This window comes from Hyla sarda, chromosome 3 (genome assembly GCF_029499605.1).
Source record: "Hyla sarda isolate aHylSar1 chromosome 3, aHylSar1.hap1, whole genome shotgun sequence".
Taxonomy (NCBI): Eukaryota; Metazoa; Chordata; class Amphibia; order Anura; family Hylidae; genus Hyla; species Hyla sarda.
This window is the reverse complement of record NC_079191.1, coordinates 120,852,261-120,870,261: the sequence shown is the minus strand read 5'-3', so window position 1 is coordinate 120,870,261 and position 18,001 is coordinate 120,852,261. Positions and strand designations below refer to the sequence as shown.

Here is an 18,001-nt window from a genome sequence, read left to right as displayed (position 1 = left end):
TAGAAAAATGCGCTGCAATACGCTTAAAAAAGTATCTGAGTACAGTACGCTTAAAAATACGTATTGGAGTAAAATACCAGCCGGTGATTACTTTTGCCTGGACTTTGACAGTATCTAGGCCCTTGACAGATTAACAGGTACAAAATAGTACGCTACTTAGATGAAGGTATGGTGTATGCACTTATGAGAGCTGAATAATGTGCTACAGTACGCTTAAAAAAACTTATTTGAGTAAAACACCAGCCGGTGATTACTTTTGGCTGGATTTTCACAGTATCTAGGCCCTTGACAGATTAACAGGTACAAAATAATACACCACTTAGATGTAGGTATGTGGTTTGCACTTATAAGGGCAGAAAAATGTGCTACAGTAAGCTTAAAAAACTTATTTTTGCACAACACCAGCAGTACGCAACAGTGCTGCAGCACAAAGTCGCTGTGTACTAAACACAAAATTGCACTTTTTCACAGAGTATTAGGAATGGACTGCTGGGTATGTATTATACCATCTACAGACTAGTATAACCAGCAGACCATTTGTGGCGAAACAAAGAGGGCAGAAAAATGTGCTACAATACGCTTAAAAACATATTAGAGTAAAACACCAGCTGGTGATTACTTTCGCCTGGACTTTCACAGTATGTAGGCCCTTGACAGATTAACAGGTACAAAATAGTACACTACTTAGATGTAGGTATGTGGTATGCACTTATGAGAGAAGAAAAAGATCTAATATAAAGGGGGGCTGGAGAGGGGAGACCTGTTATAAAGGGGGGGCTGGAGAGAGGAGACCTGTTATAAAGGGGGTGGGGGGCTGGAGAGGGGAGACCTGTTATAAAGGGGGGGGGGTCTGGAGAGGGGAGACCTGTTATAAGGGGGGGGGGCTCTGGAGAGGGGAGACCTGTTAAAAAAGGGGGGGCTGGAGAGGGGATACCTGTTCTAAGGGGGGGGGGGCTGGAGAGGTAAGATCAATTATAAAGGGGGGAGGGCTGGAGAGGGGAGACCTGTTATAATGGGGGGGGGCTGGAGAGGGGAGACCTGTTATAAGGGGGGGGGGCTCTGAAGAGGGGAGACCTGTTATAAAAGGGGGGGCTCGAGAGGGGAGACCTGTTATAAGGGGGGGGGCTCTGGAGAGGAGAGACCCGTTATAAAAGGGGGGGCTTGAGAGGAGAGACCTGTTATAAGGGGGGCTCTGGAGAGGGGAGACCTGTTATAAGGGGAGCTCTGGAGAGGGGAGACCTGTTATAAGGGGGGGCTCTGGAGAGGAGAGACCTGTTATAAGGGGGGGGGGTCTTGAGAGTGAAGATATGCTGTTACTACTGTGTTAGGGAGGGAGCACTTTGTTTCTCTTTTTCTTTTTGCAATTCAAGTTGTTTATTGTCTTTTAAGTATATTTTAATATAGTTACTTACAGTTAAAGGGAACCTGTAATCAGTCTTATGCTGCCCAAACGACGGTCAATATAAAACAGGCATTGCGATTGCTATGATATATATCCTGTGTACAGGGAATAAGAAGTAAGGTAGGGGAGTACCCCTTTAAGCTCTGTAGTATACAGGATTTGATCAGTAATAATATGATGGTAATATGTATGGTGACATTTTCTCTTTCCTTCCTTCCTCATTGAACTCACGGGCTCTTGTTTTTCTTGTCCTGTGTTTAAAACATTTTTTTTATATGGATGATGGGGAAGATGGCAGTCATGCCGTGGGGTGGCTACAAGAGGTTGGGACCCAGGCTTTGAGCTGTGTAAGGGACCCCAAAATTTCTGATGGCAGCCCTGATAGTAGTTATAGTTGTAGTGTGTGGTGACTGGGTGAGGCAATGATGTTACAGGGTCTGGTATTAACCCTTGATCTGTCGTGACGCCGGGTGGGGTTGTTTCATATAGAAGGCCCTGCCGATAACCGGCCCAAAAACGGCAGGAGATAAATAATGGAATGTCCACAGCAGGATTTACGAGATAACTGGAACTTTTACTTAACTTCTTGTGCAACAGTCTCTACAGTTAAACAGTTTCTCTTGAGGTAACCGGGATGCTTTGCTGAGACTAGTAGTCTTGAGATTTGAGCAGGCCACTGTGCTAATTCTGTGCTTAGAGTTTAATAGTAGTCACTAGGAATTGTAGATAGAGCTTGGTAACTCACGTTTTTGTAGTGGCTGCAGGTTCCTTAGGATTTGGCCTAGGTAAGATTAATTGAGATATGCTGATTGGGCTTGGCTGAAATCCAGGAGATAAGAGACAAGAGCAGGAACCAAGAGAGAGAATTTAGAGATTACAGCCCCTTATATACTAAGGAGGCTGGACTATAGCCCATTGGTTGAAAAGCCTGTAGGTCCTGAACCCAGGGAACTCTGGGTACATCACACGACAGGATCCCATGACCCAGGAAGGTCCTATACCTCTGAACTTTATACAATATATCACGTGACCTAGGAAGGTCTTATACATTTATATTACCTTTATATACACAACTTTATACATAATTAACAATATGCCTAATACACTTATATGAGATGAGCAAGGAGAAAACCCTACAGGAGAGCCCTGTGGAATGGAGGAACTCTAACTGAGGGGACTTAGGACAGGGACAGGACAAGGTCCTGTACCGGGACACCACAAGTGCAACATGCTAAAAGTTGTAGTTTTGGTTTGAGACAACTACAGGCTGTATCAGGGCATTTTGGGAGTTGTAGTTACCTGCAGCAGATTTTTGGCAGCGGAATCTTCGCTGTTGAAAATCCGCCGCAGACTTAATTGAATTCAATTGGGTCTGCGGTGGATGTTAAATAGCAGAGATTCTGCTGCCGAATCTGCTGTGGGTAGCATGCGTAGATCCTGCCCCTTTCCAAACTCGCAGAGAGAAGTCCGCTGCAAGTTTAAAAGAAATACGTTCGTGTGAACGAGCCCTAAGGGTGCGTTCACACATGCATATTTTCTGCAGCAGATTTGCTTTAGCAGATTTTGCAGCCCATAGAATTTTCTATGTACGTATTTTTTCTGCTGCAGATTTTTCTGCCCATTGACTTCAACGGGTAGCAAAATCTGAGGAAGAAAATCGGCAGTTGATCTGCAGCAGAAAATATGCAAGTGTGAACTTACCCTAACGGCTCATAACATGAGCGGATTTTTGTGCTGATTTTCCACAGCTGATCTCATGCTTTTTATTTTATGCTGCTTACAGTGGGGATCAAAAGTTTGGGCACCCCAGGTAAAAATTTGTATTAATGTGCATAAAAAAGCCAAGGAAAGATGGAAAAATCTCCAAAAGGCATCAAATTACAGATTAGACATTCTTATAATATGTCAACAAAAGTTAGACTTTCAAAATAATAGAAAACCAAAAAAATGGCGTCTGCAAAAGTTTGGGCACCCTGCAGAGTTAATATATTGTACTGCCCCCTTTGGCAAGTATCACAGCTTGTAAACGCTTTTTGTAGCCAGCCAAGAGTCTTTCAATTCTTGTTTCAGGTATCTTTGCCCATTCTTCCTTACAAAAGTCTTCCAGTTCTTTGAGATTTCTGGGCTGCCTGTCACGCACTGTTCTTTTAAGATCTATCCATAGATTTTCAATTATGTTGAGGCCAGGAGATTGTGAAGGCCATGGCAAAACCTTCAGTTTACGTCTCTTGATGTAATCCCCCGTGGATTTCGAGGTGTGTTTAGGATCATTATCCATTTGTAGAAGCCATCTTCTCTTTATTCAGTGACCATATAGAGGTAGATACCAGGATCTATATGCCATATAAGTGGTTAAATACAGGACCAAATAAGGGTAGATATCAGCTGCACACAGGATTTGTACACCATATACAGGAAGTGATTATATACAGGACCATAGTGAGGTATATATCGGTTGTACACAGGATCTGTATACCATGAAAGTGATTATATACAGGACATATAGTGGTAATTACCAGCTGTACACAGTACTGTACACAGTACTCCCTTAAAGGAGATATCCAGTGGTGAAAAACGTATCCCCTATCCTCACACAGGGGAGGAGCTGCTAAAATTAATTCATCAAGAAATGTAATCCTGGCTTACTGCACGAAAACTGAACTGAACTGGAAGAGGAGGAGGAGGGGGAGGGGAAGGGAGACAGTGGAGCACAGTTTAGGATTCACGAAATGGGCAATTTTTATAGTCATCTGACAGGAGAGGAGGAGCAGGAGGAGCCAGAGGAGCTAGTGGGTGATGAGGAAGACAAGATAGAGGACACAGACACACCGTAGAAGTATGCAGTAGAGATGGAGGCAGGGAGTCCCTCCGAGTCATTTGAGCAAATGGCACGATGCATGCTCACTTGTGTAGTGACCGCCGAATTTTCACCATTCGGCAGCGGGATGACTTCTGGCTCTCCACCTTATTGGACCCTCACTACCGGCACAAAGTGGGGGCCTGTTTTACAACTACTGAGAGGGAGGACAAACTGACCTACTACGGAGACATCCTACATAGTCAGTTGGCCAATGCCTATCTGCACCATTGTCCATCCTCTCGCAGGTCTGACTCGAGGGGGCCCTCTGTGCTCACCTTCCACTGCCATGGCTGCTGGAAAATGGTGGGGTGACCTGAGCAGTACCAGCTCCATCAGCAGCAGCCTGGGTCTACAGTCGCTGATTAGTTCCTTTCTTCACCTGCATAGTGAAGCAACTCCTCAGCAGCAGGAAGACCTGGAGCAGGACCTGAACCAGCAGGTGGTGGCATACCTTGACATGACTCTGCAAACACACCTTGAAGATCCACTGGACTTCTGGGGAGCCAAACTTGATTTGTGGCCACAACTAGCAGAGTTTGCCCTGGAAAAGCTGTCCTGCCCGACCAGTAGTGTGCCATCAGAGTGGGTGTTTAGTGTGGCGGGGGCCATAGTCACCCCAAGGAGAACTCGTCTGTCCATGAAAAATGTGGAGAGACTGACCTTTGTGAAGATGAATCAGGCATGGATCAGCCAGGATTTCCACCCACCAATACCTGATGCATCAGAGTAGATTGACCATGGTGCCACACCAACACTTCACAAATATGGATAGAGCTAAACATATTTAAGGTGCTGCTCCCCGGTTAAAGACACTCATCCGCATCAGACCACAAGTAATTATTGAGGATATGCATTAGCTAAACCTTAACTTTTCTTAAGATAAAATATATGGACCTTGATTTTTTTTTTTCATATCTAAGAAAAGGAAAGGTGTACAAAAAACACCAGGTGCCACCTACACCAAGTATTGATGTGATGCAAAGACCTTTAAAAGGTAGAAGGGAACAACGTATGGTCCATTGTAACCAGTGGAGGTAAAAACTTCCCCTGTAAGGCCCTGCTCCCGCATTATTAATTCCCTTCTTAGCAAATGTTACTGGCCCTAAAAAGGGCTGCCCCACACAGGGACCTCTCCCTATTTCCATCTACAAACACTGCCATTTCCCAGGGTTTTTTGGTGGAAATAGGGAGAGTTTCCTGTGTGGGGCACTTGCCAAGAAGGGAATTAATAGGGCGAAAGTAGGGCCTTACAGGGGAAATTTTTACTCCCACCTGCTACAATGGACAATACATTGTTCACTTCCACCTTTTCGAAGAAAGTGTTACTCGTCTTAAACAGGGCGGCCCCACACAGGAAGCTCTCCCTATTTCCACTGAAAAACCCTGGGAAATGGCAGTGTTTGTTGGTGGAAATAGGGAGAGGTTCCTTTGTGGGTCCACCCTATTTAGGGCGAGTGACACTTGCCAAGAAGGGATTTAATAATGCGAAAGTAGGGCCTAACAAGGGAAGTTTTTACCCCCACCAGTTACAATGGACCATAGGTTGTTCCCTTCCACCATTTAGAGGTATTTTCCTCACATCAATACTTGGTGGTGTAGGTGATACATGGTGCTTTTTGCATTATTTTGCAATATTTGGGGTATATTATTTACTAAGAATATTATTAAAAGTTAAGTTTTATGTAATGCATATCCTCAATACTTACTTGTATTACACTAACGCTTTTACAAAAAAGACCATTTTCTTCTGCCTACCTGCCTCAGCTACTATTCTGATCCTGCCACCTGCCTGATGACAAGTTCTTTTTTCACCCATCTTCGTCACCGGGCACTGGTATTGCCACCCACCGCTCCATTCTGTCACCGTGTCACTTTCAGGACTCCTGATGCTGCAGATGCCACCTCCAGGCTGTTTCATTCTTCCACCATATGTTCTCCTCATGCTGATGCCAGCTCCAGGCTGTGTCATTCTGCCACCATATGTTCTCCTCTTGCTGCCGCCAAGTCCAGGCTGTGTCATTCAGCCACTATATGGTCTCCTCTTGCTTCTGCCACCTCCAGGCTGTGTCACTGTACTGCCATGTGGTCTCCTCATGCTACTGACACATAAAGAAAACTTTTCAGGTTCATCTATTTGAAATCATCAATTTAAATGTTAAAAAATATCTTTAATCTTTTCAATTGTGAGACCCTATGGTCTTGTCAGGCTGTTGTCACCTCCAGACTGGCCCATTCAGCCACTATATGGTCTTCTGATGCTGCCGCCAACTCCAGGCTGTGTCATATAGGCACTATATGGTCTCCCCATGTTGCCGCCACCTCCACGCTGTGTCATTCAGCCACTATATGGTCTCCTCATACTGATGCCACCTCAAGTGCCGCTCTGAGTGATTCTAATAGCGACGCCACTAATCTGCATGTCATACTGAATACCAGTATTATTTCACTAACCCAGCACACTCCCTATGCATGTTACAGCAAGGAAAAGTGTTCTACACCCCTATTGAGGCTCTCTGTAGGCCAGAAATTGCTGTTTTTAATAGCGATTCACTGCTAATAAATTTGGACCGAAACAATTTTTTGGGGAAAACTCGGCAAATTGGCCAAATCGAATTTTTCTAAAATTCGCTAATCTCTACCCTTATCCTTTCTATAGGGGAGTTTAGGGGGGTATAGGGGAGTTTTGCAGTACCCCTCTAAAGGCCCTTTAGTGGGGTTTCCATAGTAAATGTTTAAATGAGTGAGGGTGCAAGTAAGCATGAAACCATAGAGAGTCCTGGCCACTCCATGCAAAAGAGGACTAAAAGGTTAGAAGGGGAACCACCCCATAGAAGAGTTTTCCCCACAAGTTCAGTCCACAGACATTGCTGATCAGACACTCCACTTGTCTCTCACTACTGTACCTGTAGCCTTTCAGTCACACAGTCCAGCCCTTCTCCTTCAAAGGGAGCCAGTGAGTCTAGTGCTCCAGACTATCTGAGCATTTCAGGTCTTTTTGTCTTTAGTACACAAATGCACCTGTCAAACACACATGGAACCCAGACTTACGCATGTATACACCTTAAAGGGGGCTTCCCAGTTTAACTAAATATTGAGAGGGGCAAGGAAATGGGAAGGAAAATAAAAACTACTTATATTTACCCCTTGATTTCCTCCTAATCCAGCACTACTACTGCAATAAAGTCCCCGGGGGAAGTGCCGTGGTGATTTCATTGTACACTCTCCATGGAACGCTGCAGCCAATCCCTACAAGTGCACTGGGACTTGGAGAAAACAGAGTGGTGAATATAACTTTTTAAAATGTTTTCTTCCAATCCCTGCCTCCTGGCAATATTTGGTAAAACCAGAAAAACCCTTTAACTAATGTCACACACTTCACCCCCTAGTGACAGACACTGCAGTGTTCAAGGCTGGAATCTACTTGCCACACTAATGACACATGACACGCCATTAACAAACATTTTTCAAAAGATAAATAAAAAAAATTATAAGGCTGGGTTCACAAATATCAGGTGTCCGGCATTGTTTCCCTCTGGCATGCACCAAAGGGAAATTCGTGCTAGAACTAATCCCATTCATTTGAATGGGACAGTTCACAACCATTCAGCATCTCAATTTTGACACTGGATGGTTGGACATGCCAGAGGGCACTGGACAGGGGAACGCCGCTTGCAGAAAAAATGGACGCCGGATGCCATACAACAGATGACAACTTGTCATCAGTTGTGGCATCAGTTGTGTCGAGCTCACCTATGTCGGATGCGGGACATATGTGAACCCAGCCTAAATCTTGCTCTTGCTTTTTCACACTCATTAACTCTTGATCCGTGCAAAGAAAAAACATGTTCATTCTTTGCACGGAAGTTTATGTTGACGGCGCAGGGCCACATGGTCCTACCCCCAAAGTATTTTGGCGATGGCCAACAGATGTAAACTCTGCTTCCAGAATTCGTTCACATTACTCAATGTGAACGTACCCTTAGAAAATGAAGTCCCAAATAAATGAAGTGTGATTTTGTTCTAGCAAAGTAGTTATAGCAGTGTATAAATGTGATAAGACAAGTGTGTGGGGCTTTTATCTCTTTTTGTTGTCTCCAGATAACCCATTTAAAGTGGTATTCCCATTTACACAGGATATGTCATAAATATCTAATGGATGCGGGTGCCACCTCTGGGACCTTCACCTGCTTGCAGCAGACAGAGGTGGTTAGTTTCAAAGAAACAGCCAAGAGTGCTGTTTTACTCAGTTTACCTTACTCCCATAGAGGTAACTGGGAGTTAAAGGGTTACTCCACTGGAAAACATTTTCTTTTAAATCAACTGGTGCCAGAAAGTTAAACAGATTTGTAAATTACTTCTATTTAAAAATCTTAATCCTTCCAATACTTATCAACTGCTGTATACTACATAGGTAGTTCTTTTCTTTTCGCATTTCCTTTCTGTCTGAAGTGCTCTCTGCTGACACCTCTGTCTACTTTAGGAACTGTCCAGAGTAGGGACAAAACTCCATTGCTCTGGACAGTTCCTAACATGGACAGAGGTGTCAGCAGAGAGCATTGTGGTCAGGCAGAAGGGAAATTCAAAAAGAAAAGAACTTCGTCTGGAGCATTCAGCAGCTGAAAAGTACTGGAAGAATTAAGATTTTTTAACTTATTTCTGACCCCAGTTGATTTAAAAGAAAATGTTTTCCAGTGGAGTACCCCCTTTAAAGTGAATCTGTCACCTGGAAATTAAAGAAGCACTCCAGGTTTGTTTTTTTTGTTTTTTTTTTCCATGTCACGCACACTTACCATCATAGATAGTGCCATCAGTTTACTTCCAGCACAGCGGCATCCAAGCTTTTAATCACTGTAACTGGGTCATTCTGCTGCTATCTCTATGGTATCAGGATAGTCCTTATACACCTCCCCTGAAACTGTGTTCACATGTTGCGTTTTTTCTGCTCTTTTTTGCTATGATTTTCCCAAGCTCACAGGAAAATTGTGCGATTTTACTGCCACTGCATATTTCAGGCGATTTTGGAAAATCACAGCAAAAACATGGCCAGAACACAAAAACATGATCTCAATTGCTATTATAGGTAAAATCTTTTTCCTGCATGGCAATATTTTTTGTTTAAATAATGCAGTTTGAATAAGAAAATGCATCAAATCTGCATATAATGTGAACTGCCCCCCAACTTATAAGTCTAATCAATTCACCTGGCTGGACTCCAGCAACAGCAGCCTGATTAGGTTAACTGTAGTGAGGAGACTCCACCCTCTTTCTCTCCAAAGCCAGGGGCCTTTGGATAGGGGATACAATGTCTAGGGGCAGAGTTCCACTTTAATGGTCAATGTTGGCAGCTTTACACAATCATAGAGTTAAAAAAAAAAAAAACAACAACAGTTAAAGGGGTACTCCAGTGGAAAACATTTTCTATTAAATCAACTAATGCCAGAAAGTTAAACAGAATTGTAAATTACTTCTATTAAAATATCCCAATCCTTCCAGTACTTATCAGCTTCTGTATGCTCCACAGGAAGTTCTTTTCTTTTTGAACTTCCTTTCTGCCTGACCACAAGTGCCCTCTGCTGACACCTCTGTCTATGTCAGGAACTGTCCAGAGCAAGAGCGGTTTGGTATGGGGATTTGCGCCTACTCTGGACAGTTCCTAAAATTGACAGAGGTGCCAGCAGAGAGTACTTGTGGTCAGACAGAAAGGAAATTCAAAAAGAAAAGAACTTCCTGTGTATTATACAGCAGCTGATAAGTATTGGAAGGATTGGGATTTTTTTTATAAAAGTAATTTACAAATCTGCTTAACTTTCTGGCACCAGTTCATTTAAAAGAAAATGTACCCCTTTAAGCATAAAGCATAGCCTATACTGCACTATATAAGCACAAATAAATAAATAAAAATCTGGAGCCTAAATGACATGTCAAAAGTTGTTTTTAATAAAGTTAACACTTAAAATTTTAAAGTAGAAGTACATTTTATGTGGCCCTGGCTGGTACTACACAAATTGCACACAAATGTTAGCATAATTATTATCTTTAATTTACATAGCACCAATAACCTTACAAGTGCTTTACAAATCAGCATCACCAAGTGTAACACGAGACAACAAGACACTAAGTAATAAGGAAGGGGGCCGCTCTCTACACTATGTATACTCTAAAATAAATACATATGCAGCAATGTTATGTGGTTTTATTAGATCACATTTTACATTTTGTCCCAAATATTAGTAATTATACATTTATTGTAAATTATCCAAAAGTGTAATTAGTATTTTGCCTCTTAACGGGGTTGTCTAATTTTTATAGGAAATTGCCAGCTGTTTTTTTTTTCCCAGAAAAGCACCAAACCTTCCTGGAATATGTCTGGTACAACTCAGCCCTATTGAAGTGAATAGGTATGAGCTGCTATTCCAGACTCAATCCATGGCATGCCATCATTTCTTTTTATCTCAACACCATTAATAGGTAGGTTGAGGTGCCCAATAATGGCTTAGTGCATATTTTCCTAAAACTTTCTTTATCTTTGTAAAAGGCTGGCAATCCAAATGGTAATGATACATTTTGAGAGCCGTAGAGCAATGGTGGTTACATGGAGTCCTCCGGATAGTTTACTAGTATACCTCTTCACACCAGCCAGGAGGTGCACAACAGTATTATCTAGTATTCTGTAATAGAGAAGAGTGCTATATTCTCAACAATACATCTATGATAAGAACTCTAAGAACATGATAAATCTTGAGGACCAAGTTTCACAATCACTGCCATAAAGTAACAAAATGGAAATGTTTTTGTTTTCTGGGGAACTTATCTCTTTTTCCTCCATATATTTCACTATTTAGATTTTGGTCAGGTCAGTATTGTAAAAATCACTAGAAAAAAAGTATTTAGTAAGTGAATGAAAATTTACATGTCAAGTATAAGCTCTTCCTATGAAACATTTGGAATACTTTAGACAACTCCCAATTAAATGTCTTACTAGCAAATATAGCAACATTTGCAAAAAAGTGCTATACATCGGGATTTATTTTGTGTCATGAAATATGAAACAACAAAGTAAACTTAGTTTATATAACATCAGTTAATATACAACCTTTTTTCTTAATTCACAGTCTTTAATAAACCAGATATCCTAACAATACCATATAACCCTATCTACTGTACAACCCATAGCGATCTCTAGTCTCCAATAGCCATATTCCAACAACATATAGACTACTAGCAGAGTTGGGCAAATGTACAGTAAGATTCATTAAATGTCATGAATCTGCCATTGATTAATTTTGTAAACGTTGATGCTATTTCCTTGAGGAGTCTAGAACATTCTAGACTTCTCTAGGGAATCAGAACACTTGGAAAGCGGAACAACCTTTACAATATTTGCTCAACTCTACTAGCAGTAAAAATAATGCCATCTGTATCTTCGATGTAGTAACTCTGGTCTTGCTTTGTTATTTCTCTAAGCTTGTACCAAGCCATGCTATAGACTGTCTAAAGTACAGGACCAGCTCTTTCTTTGCTTCGAGGGCCAACGTCTATGCTAAAGCCTATGAAACCTTTTAGTTCACTGTATCTGAAAGGAAGATAATGCTATCCCTCTATATACAACAGTCCATCTTTCCATGCCCCACCTATAACATTTGCACTTCCTTTCCCTAAAAGGAGCTTTTTGGCAACACGACCCAAAACACAAGACTACAGTCTCATAAGCAGAGATCCTATAGATTCCAAAGCTTATGCTGTCTCTTTAGTTCATCGCTAGGAAATCTGTGTTGCTTCTTCAGGTTTTTTCTCATCTGCCCTCTCTTGGACAAGTCCTTCTGTAGGTTCTTCTTGGATGGTTAAGTGCACCTCAGAGGAGGAAGATTCTGAGCTTAGGCTACTGTCTACTATGTTGTAGTCAGTGCAGAATCGGCTTGAACCAAAAGTGTCCGGTAGGATTGTGAACATAGTGCTCTGCTGGGGAGGCTTGGACACAGACAGAGAAGATGTGCTTTTCCTGGTCTCCGTCCAAAGTTTCTCCTCATCCTGATAGAGTAGAAATAGTTTGGACTCTTTCTCCCTCTTTTTTGATCGCATGTAGACCAGCATGATGCCCATCAGAAATATTCCATAGAAGGACATGACGATCAGAATGTAAAAATACTCGTTGTTATCCTTCCCGTTGTTCACCTGGCTTGGTGGTTCCTGATGCGAGCCGAAGTCTTGGCTCGTCAGGGTCCCATTAGCCATATTTTCCATCCTCAACATTGAAGCAGAATTTCAGCTCGATCTACAAAGAAAAAAAAAACATTTTATTAAGATTTTTATACCACAAAGCAACATTCAGCTGCAGAACAGTTCAGAAGTCCACTCATATAATTTGTGTTTCAGAAAGATTTTCCTTTAAAATCAAACGATAAGGTGTCCTCTCCTGTAAACCATGCATGTGTTATCTAGAATGCTGGATAACCAAAAGACTGAATGTTTTTTTTCACAGACCCTGGATGGTATATAAGTCTCTATTGCTTTGGTAGAAACACAACCCTTATGGGCATTGGCATTGTTGCCATTTGGCTTTGTCACGTAGCTTATGTATACTAAGGTATTGGCTGAAAATAAAATATTGCACACAAGTGGACCACTCAGAGCCAAATATTTACAGGAATTAACCCCTTAAGGACCAAGCCCATTTTAACCTTAAGGACCAGGTCAATTTTATTTTAGCGTTTTTGTTTTTTCCTCCTCGCCTTCTAAAATCCATAACTCTTTTATATTTCCATTTACAGACCCATATAAGGGCTTGTTTTTTGCGAGACCAATTGTTCTTTGTAATTAAACCTCTTATTTTACCATAAAATGTATAGCGAACCTCCCCCAAAAACATTTTAGGGGGGAAATTTAAATGAAAACCAAAATTTTGCACATTTTGGAGGGTTTGGTTTTCACTCTGTACACTTTATGCTAAAAATGACATGTGTTCTTTATTTTGCGGGTCAATACGATTAAATGATAGCCATGGCTAGATACTTTTGTACAAAATCAATAATCTAAAATCCTATTTTGACCACCTATAACTTTTTCATTTTTCCGTATATAGGGCAGTATGAGGGCTAATTTTTTGTGCCGTCATCGGTACTTTTTATCGATACTACATTTGCATATATAAAACTTTTAGATAATTTTTTATAAATTTATTTGGAATAAAATGTGACAAAAAAGAAGCATTTTGGACTTTCTTTTTTTCCATTTACAACATTCACCGTACAGGATCATTAACATTATATTTTGATAGTTAGGACATTGACACACGCGGCGATACCAAATATGTTTATTTAAAAAAATTACGCTTTTTGGGGGTAAAATGGGAAAAACATACAATTTTCATTTTTATAGGGGGAGGGGATTTTTCTAATTTTTTTTAACTTTTTTAAAACTTTTTTTTTACATTTTTCAACTTTTTTTTTAACACTTTTTATGTCGCCATAGGGGACTATCTATAGCAATATTTGATTGCCAATACTGTTCAGTGCTATGCATAGAGCATAGCACTGATCAGTATTATCGGTGATCTTCTGCTCTGGTCTGCTCAATCTCAGACCAGAGCAGAAGACGCTGGGAGACGGACGGAGGCAGGTGAGGGAACCTCCGTCTGCCAGCGGCAGCGCTGCGGGGGATCCGATCCTCTATTTTAACAAGCGCATTGCTGCAGATGCTGTGATCTGTAGTGATCACGGCATCTGAGGGGTTAATGGCGGACATCCGCGTGATCACGGATGTCGGCCATTATCGGTGGGTCCCCGGCTGCTGCTAGCAGCTGGAACCTGCCGTGTATGACGCGAGCATAGCTCTGATGCTCGCGGTCATACACATGACGTAAATGTATGTCCTGGTGCACGAAGTACCGCCAAATCAGGACGTACATTTACGTCCGTGGTCTTTAATGGATTAACATTATTATTTTTGGGGAAAATGCTCTAGAAATTAAAAGATTGGCCCAGATTTATCAAACTGTGTGAGAGAAAAAGTAGAGGGATTTTTCCCACAACAACCAATCACAGCTCAGCTAACGAGCTCTGGTAAAGTGAAAACTGAGCTGTGATTGGTTGCTGTGGGAAAAATCCCTCTACTTTTTCTCTCACACAGTTTGATAAATCTGGGCCAATGTTCTCATTTATATTCATGGAATATTTCTCCATAGGAAGTGGTAAGTGTGGTTAGTAAGTAGTCCAGTTGTCACAGCTGCACCCCAATGTCACACAGGCTGCATTGTGTTATGACAAGAATTATCATATTATCATGCTATGCAATAAGTATATCTAACTATTATAATAATATAGTCAGATAACAATCATTATACTATAACAAAAGAGAAGTAGTCAGTGAAAGCCCTTGAACAATTTCTCCTTTTTCCCTTTCTCCATTACAACCCCAGGCCCGATTACACATTATAACTCTGTCATATCATTACAACTATAAGATGGATGTATATACCATTACTACTATATTACTAGTGAATGACTTTAATAAAGGTTTGGATAACACAGTACAGAGGGAGGAGGATGACAATCCCATTGCTGATACAGTGATCCCTCAACTTACAATGGCCTCAACATACAATAGTTTCAACATACAATGGTCTATTCTGGACCATTGTAAGTCGAAACCAGACTCAACATACAATGATACAGACAGTCCAGATCTGTGAAACGTGTCAATGGCTGGAAGAACCGACCAATCAGAATGGGCATTCACTGGTAAAACCCCTGTATTACTGAAGTGTATGCACTGACTGGGTGTCTGGTAGCGCCCCCTACAGTACAGGGAGGTACAACAGGTTCTTTACTCTTTACCTGTACCAGGGTTAGCTGCTCCTTTGAACACCAGGTGAGGGCGACTCCATGTTACTTTTTTGGGACATTGTGTGTACTGTACAGGACCCCGAAGAAGCTCCTGTCCTCTACATAGACCAGTGTTTTCCCAAGCAGGGTACCCCCAGCTGTTGCAAAACTACAACTCCCAGCATGCCCGGACAGCCTTTGGCTGTCCGGGCATGCTGGGAGTTGTAGTTTTGCAACAGCTGGAGGCTCCCTGCTTGGAAAACACTGACATAGACAATGATTTATGGCTCCCAGCAGATCTTTATTACTTTTATATGAAAGGATTTGCTTTATCTCTATTAGTTATCTACTTATTTTTCTTTAATCCTCACTTTTTCCTATTTTTGGATGACATCTTGGTGGCTTTAGAACCAATTACCAGGTTTCCATAGAGTTATTGTCTCAACATACAATGGACTCAACATACAATGGTCGTCCCGGAACCAATTAATATTGTAACTTGAGGGACCACTGTATATACAAGGACAGACAATTTTAAAAGTTTGAAATTTTTTGTAAAATTCTGCATACTGCATTACGATGCACTAAAAGATCTAATAATACCCTTTCACTGGTATGGATCGTAATTCATCAGTTTATTTCTTATTTTATACATCTCATTTTCTGTTTCCTGTCTGTATCAGATTCCATATAAACATAATTGAGATTGTGAACATGTTAGCGCAGTGGTCTCAAACTGTGGCCCTCCAGATGTTGCAAAACTTCAACTCCCAGCATGCCCGGACAGCCGTAGGCGGTCCGGGCATGCTGGAAGTTGAAGTTTTGCAATATCTGGAGGGCCACAGTTTGAGACCACTGTGCTAGAGGGAGACATTTTTTCTTCTAAAATAAGGCAATCGGCATCTATCTCATGAAGTTTTTTTTTTGTTTGTTTTTTTTTTTTGCCTTTTTCTGGGACTTAAAGGGGTACTCTGGTGGAAAACATTTTTTTAGGTCTTTTTAAGTCAACTGGCTCCAGAAAAATAAACAGATTTGTAAATCACTTCTATAAAAAAAATTTTTTTATCCTTTCAGTACTTATTAGCTGCTGTATACTACAGAGGAAATTCTTTTCTTTTTGGATTTCTTTTCTGTCTGTCCACAGGGCTCTCTGCTGACACCTCTGTCCATGTAAGGAACAGTCCAGAGCAGGAAAAAATCCTAATACAAAAACCTATCCTGCTCAGGACAGCAGGTGTCAGCAGAGAGCACTGTGGACAAACAGAAAAGGAATTCAAAAAGAACAGAATTTCCTCTGTAGTATACAGCTGCTAAGAAGTACTGGAAGGATTTTTTTTAATAGAAGTCATTTACAAATCTGTTTAACTTTCTGGCACCAGTTCTTTTAAAAATTTTCCACTGGAATACCCTTTTTATTGGAACCTTGTCTTTTTTTCGGCCGTCCTAACAATGTACAAGTGTACAAAATCAGTAACATTGACCCATTCAGCATTTTGAGTAGTGTAGTTTATATTGGTATTATGTAGTGTTGAGCAGCATAGGCCACATTCGAATTCGCGAATATTCGCGAATATATGGACGAATATTCGTCATATATTCGCGAATATTCGCATATTCGTAATATCCTCGTTTTATTTTCGCATGCGCGAAAATCGCGTATGCGAAAATTTGCATAAAAATTGCATAAACGAAAATTCACATATGCGAAAATTAGCATATGCTAATATTCGCATGTGCGAAAATTCGCACGCCAGTTTCACACAGTACTATTAGAGCCTTCTTCACACCAAACAAGCTAGAAGGAGAGAGGGATGATCACTGTGATGTGTACTGTGAAGAAAAAAGAAAAAAAAAAACGAATATTCGTAATTACGAATATATAGTGCTATATTCGCGAATAAAATTCGCTTTGCGAATATTCGCGAGCAACACTAGTATTATGCAGCGGGCCGCATATTTTTCAAATTATTTTGGAGAAAAGTATATGGTATATGTAAACTTTCAATAGGTTTATTAAAGTTGCAAGGTTTAAAAATTCTGCACATTTTTTACAATTTAAAGAAAAATTTTTTTTAAATGTAAAATGTTATTTGCATATGTATCTACAATGTCTGAATAGGGCACTACTGAAAAGGATGGTGCAATGTGCATATAGGCTGGAGAAGTAGCTAATAATTGTGACCTTATATACAGGGAGTTTGTCCTTTATATTACACATCATTGCCATATGCTATACTATGCTATACTGTACCTCAGCGTCACTTTTTAAAGCACTTACAGAAAGTAGTCCAGTAGGGCTACCATTAAGTAACATGATACTAAGTATACACGGAGATAAATGGCGTGGGATATTGTTTGATATCGACTTACGTGGGAGAAGGACTTGGAGTTCAATGAGTTCTGCAATTCTTGTTCTTTATATCTCTGGGAAGCTGTACTTGGTTTCCAGCTGATGTTCTGGGATCTGTCTGAGCTGCAGGGTCATATATAGCCGGCTGTGGACGTCTGCGTGACATGAGATAGAAGGGGGAGGGGGGGAGGCTTGTGCTAGAAGACACGCAGAACATCCCCCTGAACTTAAGAGGGGGGGGGGGGGGGGACAGAACATAGAGAAGTAGAAGAATGAGAGACTTCTGCGTCTAATTAAAATGAGCAAAGTAAATAAAGCCAAAAACGAATTATTACACAGGGTTATCCTCATATATTAGGGTGCGGACAGTAATGGTTCAGTCATGGAACACTTACATAAGTCATGGGTCACAAGTAGACTGCAAACGAAACGCTCATTAGAGAAGCTGAAGTTATTCCCTAAACTATCAAGTATTAACATAGAAAATTTGACACAAAAGTTGCTTGTTGCCATTGGTAAAAAACAAACAAACCCTTCTTCTACTTGCAGATATAGAAGCTGAAGAGCAA

The 18,001-nt window shown here is 41.0% G+C and overlaps 1 protein-coding gene across 1 annotated transcript; it reads right to left on the bottom strand.

The window, feature by feature from the left end:
• Nucleotides 1-10,702: 10,702 nt before the first annotated feature.
• KCNE4 (potassium voltage-gated channel subfamily E regulatory subunit 4) lies at nucleotides 10,703-17,573 on the bottom strand. Its single transcript, XM_056563165.1, has 2 exons — nucleotides 17,453-17,573; nucleotides 10,703-12,534 (listed from the first exon to the last, which is right to left on the bottom strand). Exon 2 carries the CDS (start codon nucleotides 12,510-12,512, stop codon nucleotides 12,021-12,023), a length of 492 nt encoding a protein of 163 aa, XP_056419140.1. The 5' UTR covers nucleotides 12,513-12,534; nucleotides 17,453-17,573; the 3' UTR covers nucleotides 10,703-12,020.
• Between the last annotated feature and the right edge of the window lie 428 nt (nucleotides 17,574-18,001).